An 11,493-nucleotide genomic window follows, 5' to 3' on the forward strand; every position below is an offset into this window, starting at 1 on the left:
TCCCAATGAACAAGCTGCCCAGAACATGCAATGGTCCGGGAGGCAAAGGTCAAGAGACCGCCAAATAACCAACATCAGGTCATCAGTAATGGGAAGTCGCGAAGAAGAAGGAGAGCCTTGACAGCGCTTGATTCCACGTACAACCCGTTGAAGACGAAGGCAATTCATAAGTGGGTCAGGGAACCCATGTTCAATATGAAGGGCTCTAACCCCAGACAGATACACCTTGATAGATGAGTGCTGAATAGTTCTCGCAAGAAACGTGACAAAGAGGCAAAGTGTCCATTCATCTGCTGGGCACGGGGACCCAGAAGGATGTAACTTGCCAAGCTGACGGCAAAAGGAAATGAACTTTGATTGTGCTGAAGTGTATGAACGGCGTGTCGAGGGGGCGAGCCCTTGAGACAGAAAGGAAAAGCACTGTTGCTCTAGGGCAGAGAAGTCAAGTCCGCCAGAAGCTCCGGCGGGATCCATGTAGGGTGAAGCTGTGCATCCGGGACCAACTGCCTGAAGTCCTGCCAACGAAAGCGAGACAAAGCATCAGCTATCTGATTGTTAACCCCAGGTAAATGTTGGGCAGAAAAGGAAAAACTATGATGAGCGGCTGCCAGAAGCAGGCTGCGCAGTAATCGCATCAAACACGGTACTTTAGAAGTCCTGGAATTCAAAACATGGACGACAGCATCGTTGTCTGAACGGAAAAGGACATGCTTCTTGCACCACATGTGTCCCCAAACATGAGCAGCGATGACAACTGGAAAGAGCTCCTTATAAGCGATGGACTGCTGTTGTTGAGAAGGAGCCCAGGAACCAGCAAACCAAAGGCCCTTGAAGTATGCTCCATAACCAATTGATCCAGCTGCATCAGAAGCCACCTCGACATCTGCCTCTGGCAATAAACCTGGGAACAGCCAAAAGCTAACACCGTGCCAATCTGACAAGAATTGGTGCCACCACAGGAGGTCCAAGTGAAATTCCCTGTTAAGGCGAACCGGGTGATCCCTTTTGCGAAAGCAGCATAACAGGTCGATCATGCGACGCAAGAAGGTTCTCCCAGGCCAGACCACTTTTGCCGCATGATGCAGATGGCCAATGAGAGATTCTAACTCCTGCCTATTGCACCATTTTCGAGAAAGCCAAGAAGTAATGAGATCTCGCAAAGCGGACAATTTCTCGGCGGGGAGACGAGCGATTTGATTAACGGAATCCAGCTCAATACCTAGGACCACGAGCACAGTTGAGGGGCCCACACACTTGCCGGGGTGAAGTGGCAAGCCCAAACGTCTGCATACTGACACTGCAATACTCAAGTTGTGCGCACACTGAGATGACTCAGGAGGGCCAGCAGTGATGAAGTCGTCAAGGTAGTGCAGCAGGTCTGGAATCTGGTAAGAATGCACGAGGATCCACTCAACCATGTCTGCTATCGCATTGAAGATGAAAGGAGCTGATCGAAGGCCAAAGGGGAGAGCCAGATCCACATAGTATTGATTACGCCACTTCATCCCCAGCAAATAACGGTCAGATGGATGAACAGGAACATTGCGGTAAGCAGCCTCGACATCGAACTTAGCCATGAGGGCCCCCTTTCCCAGTCGAGACACTAGGCGAATAATTTGATCCACAGTTATGTAGTGGAGGGTAAACTCATCTGGGTTGATCCCATCATTGACACTAGCCCCCCCTGGGGAAGACAAGTCCACAATGAGGCGCCACTTTCCTGGTTGGCCCTTCTTTGGAATAACACCAAAGCTACTGACTTGGAGGTTGGGGAAGGGGGGGGAATCGAATGGGCCAGCCACCCTTCCCAACGACACCTCATTGGCTAAATAGTCGTCAATGACAGACTGATGCTGGTGCGCAGATGGTTTGTTTTTCTTAGCCACCTTAAGCTTTTGGGCCGGGCAGAAGCCCAATTTGAACCCGTGACGGATTCCATCCAATACAAAATGAACCTGCTGTTGATGGGGATGGAGCCGCAACTCCCAGGCAAACTGCTCCGCCTGCAGAGGAGTGACTGCTGAAACTGGGGGGAGAGGAACTAGGGAAGGAACACAAATAGAACAGGAGTCAATACCCGGCCCCATAATATCTAACCCCAACCCAAACCCCCTAATTGATGCACAACCTGGTAAACAACAAATGCCACGAAAATAAAACTGAAGCGACTAGATTTAATTCAAGCACAAAGGTCAAAAAAAAAAAAAAAAAAAAAAAAAAATACAAGTGGTAAATATGCCCTCCTAAAACGAACGAACAACAACATAGGGTGGTGGGAAATAACAAACATAACGCGGCAAATGACAAACAACCAATCTGATAGTGTCTATTCGCACCTAAACCTGCAGCTAGAAGTCCTCCACCCTAACAGCAAAGTCAAAACAGTATGGGAGGGCCTAATGACAACTATTAAAGTCTGCTACTTCAATCGCTTAGCGCCTGGACTTGCTGCTCGAGCGAGAAGGAGAAGAGTCAGCTTGCCGTTTGGGAGAAGCTCGGGACTGGCTTGGTGGCTCGCCAGGGCAAGCTCCAACGCGGTGCGGACCAAAGCAGCTGGAGCATTTGTGTGCAAAACGGCATGATGACGAAGGAGCAACACAACGGCCTCGGTTCCACGATTTGCAAATAATGTGGGAAGACGTAGCTCCATGTGGCTCCGTGGATTCATCTGACAATTCACGGCCAGGACGGACAGAGGCCCCAGCCGCGTGGAAATTAAACAACTGGACATTTATGGCCGACCAGTCCGTCAAGTTCGTTGCGGCAGCGTGTTCGCGGAAGGCCCGATCATACGCCAACCAAACCCGACCGGCGAACTGGCGATATGTGCGGAGAATCAAAAGCTGGTATTGCAGCAAATCCCTCCACCGCTGAGGGAAGTGGGACGACAAAATGAGGCTGTACACTGAGAAAGCCTCCAGCCAACTCGATATATCCTCAATGCGCCGTTTAGGTTTTTTAGGTGTCGAAGTTAGCACCAACCGACCGTCGAGCAGCAACTGAGGCTCGGACTCAGTTGAAACTATGTTAACCGAAAGCAGCTCGTTCAGCTCTACAAACTTCCCAGCCACAATCTGGCTTACGAGCTTCGCTGGAATGGGCGAAAACCCAGGGCCAACCACGAAAGCCTGGTGCAGTATAGGCGACTGGGCCGGCGAAGAAACACCGCCGAGAGCGAGCGACGCGGTCCCAATAGCGGAATTGGACGAAGAAGTTGCGAGTGCGGGTATTGGCGAGGCAAACGTAGAAACAAAAGAAGGCACAACAAAATTGGGCCTACCTTGCGCCGTAGCGCTCGCAGCGACCGCCGAAACTGGCGGAAAGCCAACGCCAGAGGCTGCCAGGGCTGAGACTTGAGCATCGAGCTGGCCAGAAGATAGAGACGATGGAGGAACGCCCCCAGGCATGGCCGCCTCCGGCACACTCGTGGATGAAGAAACTGGAGGCGTCAATGGCAAATTTGAAGCTTGCTCGGCCGCGAGGGCTTGCTTGACCGCATTGATAACCGATGCCAAGAAAGCGGGAGAAGGCTGATCAGCAGGCTGAGCTTGAGACGTCGAAGGAACGACCGGCGTCTGTGAAGTTGATGGAGGGAGATTTGCATCATTGGGACGTGGTCGAGTCGTCTCAGCAACAGAAACAATGGCATCGAAGGCCGCCGCTTGACTGTTACGGGTTGACCTGGCCGTCATTATTGTATAAACAATGATAGACAACAGCTCTTGAAAGAGAACAAAGGCAACGAAGAGGCAAGAATCCGCAATGATTCGCGAGCAAAGCAGTGCAACTGATCCGCAACAATCAGCAGAATACACTACAACACTATTATGCAATGAACCATAAACCCCTGCAAAACCCCTGAAGGCCGCCCCACAGGTCACGTACTCCCAAACGCGGAAACCGCTGGCTGCATAAGCTCATATTTAACTTGCCTAAATGATATTAGCTGGATGGGCACACTAGCTAGTTGCATTAGCTCGAGTTTAACCTTGCCTAAATGATATTTAGCCACATTTAAAATAAGAGTGAATGAATGGACTGTCCGCTGGGACCAAAAAAGTGGCCTTAGTAGAGAGGTGGCCGTTAATGGAGGTTCAACTGTACTTTATTTGCCAGGATTGATGAACATTATTTGTGTGCGATGTTTTTGCTTAGTGCGTTGAGGTAGGCGTGGTTGACTAGTAGTCAGCACGAATCAAGAAGTTTCGGTTTTGTTCCAGGCAAGGCACTTCACTCTCACAGTGTCTCTCTCTGTTCAGGATTCTAAAAAAAAAATGTTGAATGTTTATAGCGGTCAATGCGCTTAGCTACACCCAGCTAGCTCACAAGCAAGCCACTTAAACTGAAAGAAACAAATATATCAACTGAACATAAAAGGCTCAAAAGTCCCAATTGACGGAAGGCAGACCAGTTGGCTACTTATAACCATGACCGAAGTGTTAAACTAGGGTCTACCAAGAAACAACTCCAGCTAACTGGTCAGAGCGGGACACTCGACATCCGCATTTCAAGTCCGGCGCCCTAACCAGCCGGTCAGGCTGCCTCCTAAATGGATTTTGGTGCTATGGTTAAAGCGACTTGACAAAATGCTGAATGAAGGGGAGAGGGGAGGTAGCCTATAATGGACCCCTATCCCCTACAGAGGGAGGGGTAATACCTGTCCCTTCCAGGTTCCTGCTACAGAAATAACATTGTAGCATCCGTGAAAAATGGCCAAAATGGCGAGTCTTTTAATGGAAACTTCAAATATATCACTTTTTTTTGAACGGAAATTCCTGCAATATTGTTTGTACATGGTAAACAGCTATGTCGATATTCACAAATATGTTTCCTTTACACTCGCAGGTCGATGTTTGAGGTTGATTCAGTGCAGTGAAACAGAAGTGCTATCCCTTACTGTCCGTTTACTTCTTTCTTCGCTCAAGGTAACCTCTTGTCGATTTTATCAAGGTCGAAATACTTGCCACTGTTGCTTTTTTTGAACAAATTGATTAATCTAAAACCCAAATCTTCTACGGCCAAGCGGAACAGAGTGAGGTCTGGGTGCGAGGCTACAAATTGATATTATCCACAACATATAGAATTTAACTGGAATCTATGTGATCCCTTTTTTGTTGCTTTTATTTTTCTTTTTTTTTATAGCAAAGACTGGCTACTGGGGGACGGAATGACACACTTCTTGGTCACCTCATAGTCCTTCTTCAGTTTGGTTGGCCCAGGGAAGAAGGAACATTTTACGAACTCTTGGATAAGATCCGTGATCAGGGTGGCCTGAAATACAGAGTATTTTTTAACTACGTGAACAGTATCCTTTTTATGGAAAGAACTTTTGGTATATGTCTTTCAATATCCCATTGGAATAAAGAGGAAATGGAAAGAAAAAGAAATATTCCTTACTTCTACGAAATCAACGCTAGCTAAGGTATAGCTTGGGAGGCGAAAAATTGCTTAAGTTGATATGGGCGCCTAAATTTTGTTCTTTTCTGCCTTTAAGATTTGGTTTCGATTGACTGACAAAACACTCATGCGCACCGGTTTGCTTTCACCTATCACTGTAATTGACTTTAATTGCTCTAACCAATCAGAACAAGCAGACTTTTGTCTCGACCAATCAGAGTCCAAACTATCCTTGGTTTACGTGTTTTGGTAACCGATGCCAACCGCGGGAATCATTTACCCGCGTTTAGAAACACATGGATTTTGATTGGTTCGTTGTTTATTTAGGGGTGCGGCGATGGGTCAGGTTTGGCCTGATTTTATTAAGGTGGTTTTATTTTAACGCAAGTCATTGAAACACCGCTCAGTTTACCTCAGTCAAGCATCTTCCCGTAGTTTCACTTAACTGCTGGCAGATATCGATATTTTGGAGGAATTTGCACATCTCTACAGTGACGATACATTTAACCTTGATCTAGTTCCTCATTCCACGACTGGCTCGAGGTAAGCTTCACACCCGCCATTTCGTTGGTCACGTAAGTGATTCAGACGAGTTGCCAATTGGATCGTCACGCAAGCGATACGGACAAATTGCAATCGGTTTGTCACGCAAGTAATGAGTTTGTCGGAAGTAGCTGGAACTAGTTTTTTGGCGAATTTTCGTGGAAGCACTGAAAGAGGTTCATTCTTTATATCCGAACACATGATGCGACAGGACACTGAGTGCTTCAGCTGTTAGGCAAATTGTCCGTGGGGAAAGGGGTCAAGAGTTCTCTCCCATAGATGCTACTTAAGAAATGTAAAACATTTTCGTGTTTTTTTTCGAGGTATAGAAACACGAGTGGAAGTTTGGGAGAACGAGAAATGCTGTGGGAACACGAGCTGATAGGCGAGTGTTTCCATAGCTATTTCGAGTTCTCCCAAACTTACATGTTTTCTATCTTTTCTAGAAAGCAGTCAAAAAAAATTTTAACAACGTGGCTACGACAACTTTTCTTTGTTTTTTATCGCGTTTAAGTAGAATTCTACTAGCGTTTATAGAAATACGATTTTTAACCAATCAGCGCGCGTATTTTCTTTGGGCTATTTTTTTAAGAGAGATTTTGGTTTCGAATAGGTTCATAGATTTTGCCAGTTTAGTCAAATTGACTTTGTTAGTTAAATCTATCACTGGATGTTTTTCATTGTCATGGAAACCCCTTAGAAATTAACGTTTTATACGTGATCCATTCTACCTTTCAGTAGGGCGGTGACACGAGGGGTTAACAAAGGAGCTAAGGAAGACTTCCGTGCCGCTCTGGAGAGACAAGTTGCGCGCAGTGATGACAGCTTCGAGCCATTACTCAGAGCTTTCTTCCAAAATGAAAGAGAATCACTCATTCTAAGCTGACCAACACTTGCATGCAAGATGAAACCTTAGGTTCAAGTTATATAGTTTCGGGAGTGACTGTAAATAAATAATTCTTTCTAAATCTAAATCTAAATATTATTACGTCGGCAACATCCAGAGGACATCACGCCAACTCAACTCTTCATTAATATTGCCAAATTTTACATTGGCCACAAAGACCGTCTTGCACCTGGTTTGGTTTTGTCTTTGCTCAGCAGTAAAAAACTCTGTCATCGAGGCCTAGCAATCAGAAGGAAGCTGTTGTTTTCTTGGCCAATCAGGAGCGAAGACCGAAACCAATTATGATGGTTTCCTCAGCTTTTCCTGCGCTTAGCGGTAGTACGGGTTCACATGGAACTCTGTGGACATGCCAAAAATATATCGACAATTTGGGCCGTCGGATTTAAACCGTCGCAATCAACCCCAAGGGCCTAGGTCACGCAATTTTAGGCAATTTGAGCACTGATCAAATGGTCATAGAATTAACTAAAATATCACAAAAACGGCTCAAAACTATAGAAGATCTCAAACAAAACACAGGAAAGCCAAGAAGAGACATGGATGGACAAAACTGGAGAGGATTACAATGCATTGCATTTGGGTAAATTTGAAAAACGTCGGTCCACCTTTTTTCAAATTTATATCAGTTTATATCAAAATGTCATTTACACAGCCGGAAAATCATTCTCAGTTGTTATGTGGCCGTGATTTTGCAAACGAAAGACTTTTGCTCTGCTAATTTGACGTTTAGAGCTCACAATTAACAAAATTAAACAAAATTACCTAAAATAGCGTGACCTAGCCCCTTTAATCATTCTTGTTCTTTTTTTTATTCGTTTATTATTGTCACCTTGGTGAAAAAAGTAAAACTAACGGGAGTAACGTCCTTTTGTTAAGAAGTCACGTGATATATGTCATGTGACGTCACATTGTCTTCGTTCAGTGTCAAAGTCGCCACTTTAAGAACGAGGAGAAACCTGGGGCAAGTCTCATCTAGCAGTGGCTTGTGGACCGTTACTGGGGACAAAACAAACGAGTAGAAGCTATGTTGTTCCCAGTCACGATCCCAAAAAGGTGAGACTCGCCCCAGATTCTCGTTCCTTAAGTGGCGAATAGAAATTCACTCCTTCGTTAGTGACAATCCATAGAGCGTCAGTACGTTTAATGTTCCCTTCCCTCACTATCAGAAGGCGAGGCCTTCCATAAATTTATCCTTTACTTAGTTAAAAAGCTTTTAAATCCATCATTTGCCGAGTTACTCGAAAGCTTTCTCAAGAGACAGTTTACCGGGAGCCTCGATTTCATGCTTAGAGAGAGATGAACAGTGGCCGGGTGAAGAAAGAAGCCATCAAGGAAACTTTAAAAAGAGTGTTTGTCAACAGGAATTAATAGGAAATTAAGTTGACAGCTTGCCTGCTAGAATCTAGTGAGCCTAAATTTAACAAAAGAAAATTTGAATAGTTTCCACCTAAGATTTCTTGGAAAAAACTTTGCAATCTTCTAATCTTGTCAATCTTGTCAGCGATGTACGGACGCGATGACATCTTAAATATTGTAACTACAAAGTCAAAAAAAATAAAATTTTCTTAAAATGTTGTATGAAGAATGTAACTTCTCGCATCTTATGGTACATGTGGTTCAGTAACAAACTATCTAAAATATTTATTGAGTAAACGTATTTTGTAACGGAAACATACAAGGATGCTAGAATGTTTACAATTATTATAAAATTGGAAACAATTTTTCGTAGATGCTCATGTTCGTACAAGCATTTCTTTGAAAATAACTTCCATAAAAAAACTTCCAAGTTTGGGATTGAAGTATTCATTGACATATGGCTGCACAGAGTCGGAGATTTAGACTATTCTAAAAGGAGAAAATGAAAGCTTTACCTGCCTACGCCTACTTCGATATATCGGCTACGAACTCGGCAAAACTTATTTTGAGACTGGATAACCCCAAGGCATTGTTCTGGTGAAGACGGGAGAGTATCTTTCCTCAATGAAAAAAACATTTGGTGATAACTCCAGTTAATCAATGATAAATCAACGTTGTTGTTTCAGTTAAATGTTTTGGCTGACTGGCCATTTCCTTAAGGCGCTCACTTGACAATTTTTCGTGAAACTTGTGTCGGGATGAAAGAAACACAAACAAGTACTATAACCACATTTCCTTGAATAAACCACGGCCTCGGATATGTAGCGTCAACCCTACTGAGCTAACCCTCAGTGAACAACGTGAACAACGTTACGTTGTGTTTATTCAAAATACTTTCCCTCACACTCTTGCTTTTACTCTTTAGACCAGAGTTATAAAAGAGAAACCGCCGAACTTGCTTGTATTTGAATTTTAAAATTTCGTGGGCAATTTGACACTGTTCGTATCGTAAACACAACCAACTACGAGCTAGAGGACTTGTTGTGTATGCGTACATGACGAAACTGTGCTTTTCCGTATTTCCCGGTCAGAGACTGGGACTAGCACGCCGCGCGAGCGAGTAAACACGACGTTTTCAGGCCATAGGTCTTTCCTGGTAATTGCAGGATGCTATTCCTCGTCGCTACAGGGTATAATGACATCTTCGTGCAGTTAATGTAAGCGACAACATCATAACCCAGATTCACCCGAAGACGTAATCAAATTCTTTATTGTCCCTCTTCGGGGAAAACGAATTCTCGAGAATTCGAAGAAAGGAAATGGAAACGATGAAGGTTTAGACCGGCGACCAATTCTTCCAATTTTTCAATAACCCGAGCGGGCAGATGTTACAGACCAGCCACTGGTGAATATTGGAATAACTGATCGAAGCAACTGCCAAACAAATTTTGACGGGTCTTCCAGGCTGGTCTAAGTATCGATATTTGGAGTCTCGGATGCAACTTTGGGTAACTTTGATTCCGGACTGTGTTCGCTCTTGTTCATTTCCATATCATATCTAAACAGTCATTCTAAAGTAAAATTAAATGGTAAAAGATTAATGGAATTCACTCACCCATACAGGGTTGGTTTAGTAAATATAAACTTGTCCCACGGGATGCGTTTTGAGATAACGGATGCGCGGGAGGAGAACAATGAAAATCGAAAAAAGCAGCAAGCCTTACCGAATAATAGCATTGCCGCGGTGAGGTTGCTTTAGGAAACAAACCTCATTGTAAACTAGGGAAAAACGACATTGTGTTTTTCTACTGGAAAGGCGGAAATGCTGGCAATCTTAGATGCCCTCCTGAAGCCTCGAAGTGGTATTTGGTGCTCTGAAAGCAAATTTATCAAGTAGAAAAGAAGGACTTGCTCGTTTTATTTTATTTTATTATTTTTTTTTAACGCGTCGCGTCCACGTCCCACATTATGTAGCTGGACTGACCTTATTCAAGTTTGGAGAGAGCATCTCGTTTTCGTTCAGTTCTCTTTTTTTTTTTTGCCGTGGGCTTTGGTGAGACATCGCTGAAGAGAACAGTTATCTGTTTACTTGGTTTGTTAACTCCACCGTTTTGTTTTTATATTAACACCGGATTGAGGACCGTAAATTTCCACGCTTCCCGTTTCGCTCTCTGCCTGTGGCATCTATCCGTGTTTGCGATTACGATTTAGGGATTACAAAATTCAGAATGACAACGCGGGAGGAATCTGTCTTGGTTTCTCAAAGAAAGTAGATCTAGATTAGCTTTATAAGCTTGTTGAGTTCATTTATCACTACTGGGAAAGTAGTTACTTGATTTTGCCGAATGCATTGAAATCTCTCTTGATCAGTGTCATTCCAAATGCAGACAGAACGTGTAAGAATCGTTGCTCAATCTGGGTACGATTTCGATTTTTCACACGATCGATCGATAGCACAAACGGGAGGGGGGGGACGCATCACTGTTTTGGACGCGTTCTCGGCGTTTAGTTGTGCATATTGACACTACTAGGGGCAAAACCGTGAAAATGAAATTACCCCCTCAACCGTTAACTTATAAACTAATATCCTTGCCGTCTTTACACCCATGTTTATTATTGCAAAACTCAGGAAGATACCTTTTCCCACGCTTCATGCGGTCTTCCAAGAGCGGACTAGGTGGTAACCGGTTCCTTGCGCCAATCGCATTGCTGGGAAAACCCCGCGCGTTAAACAGGAATGACTTCTACTAGTTAGGACTGAGTTAAATACGTTACGAAAACGACATTATGTAAAAATGTGCTAGAGAGTACTTTCAAGACATGAATGATCAAAGAATGATTCGCATTAGATACGAGACTTAACGAATGCAAGCTGGGATCGATTAGAAGACATCTATTTGTGGCGCCATATTGTTGTCGTAATCATTTCCATCCTCCCGCGAAAGGCGGCGTGTGAAAGTTTTCAATCATTCATACAATCCCCTTAAAATCACTTGCTTGACCTTTCCTGGAAATTTGAAGTCTGATACTGCTACTGTTACGTTTGATTTAACTTTCAATGTACGCTAAATCATTGGAATCAACCGCGAGTCCCGCGAAAGCACTTCAAGCGACTTGCGCGATAACCGGACATTTGGGGAATACCCTTGAGGCCTGGTCACTCAATCGGCAGAAAGTGAAGTTGGCATCCCCCGTGCGATAGTTTTGTCTCCGACTGACGTTTGAATTTTTCATTTGATTTTCGTCATAGTACCAGCCAGGCTCTGGAAAAGTGGAGGCTACAACAAAAC

General features: G+C 44.2%; 2 protein-coding genes across 3 annotated transcripts in view; one reads left to right on the forward strand and one right to left on the reverse strand.

Annotated features, from left to right (window-relative positions):
* LOC149108824 (uncharacterized) overlaps positions 1 to 4,024 on the reverse strand; it is a 5,506-nt gene extending 1,482 nt beyond the window's left edge. The window contains exons 1-2 of the mRNA XM_089293307.1: positions 3,281 to 4,024; positions 1 to 515 (exon numbers count right to left, since the gene is read on the reverse strand). The exon at positions 1 to 515 is cut by the window's left edge and continues 1,482 nt beyond it. Coding sequence (XP_089149433.1) covers positions 1 to 515; positions 3,281 to 3,692 — 927 coding nt within the window. The 5' untranslated portion in view covers positions 3,693 to 4,024. The remainder of the gene's footprint in view (positions 516 to 3,280) is intronic.
* LOC110050198 (integrator complex subunit 10-like) overlaps positions 1 to 8,432 on the forward strand; it is a 22,473-nt gene extending 14,041 nt beyond the window's left edge. For both annotated transcript variants that reach the window (XM_020756087.2, XM_020756089.2), the window contains exons 18-21: positions 4,846 to 4,925; positions 5,143 to 5,305; positions 5,853 to 5,940; positions 6,679 to 8,432. In XM_020756087.2, coding sequence (XP_020611746.2) covers positions 4,846 to 4,925; positions 5,143 to 5,305; positions 5,853 to 5,940; positions 6,679 to 6,826 — 479 coding nt within the window. In that variant the 3' untranslated portion in view covers positions 6,827 to 8,432. The remainder of the gene's footprint in view (positions 1 to 4,845; positions 4,926 to 5,142; positions 5,306 to 5,852; positions 5,941 to 6,678) is intronic.
* Positions 8,433 to 11,493: the final 3,061 nt, after the last annotated feature.

The sequence above is a fragment of the Orbicella faveolata genome, unplaced genomic scaffold (genome assembly GCF_042242905.1).
Source record: "Orbicella faveolata isolate gen_17 unplaced genomic scaffold, um_ofav_v1 contig_25, whole genome shotgun sequence".
NCBI classification, from domain to species: domain Eukaryota; kingdom Metazoa; phylum Cnidaria; class Anthozoa; order Scleractinia; family Merulinidae; genus Orbicella; species Orbicella faveolata.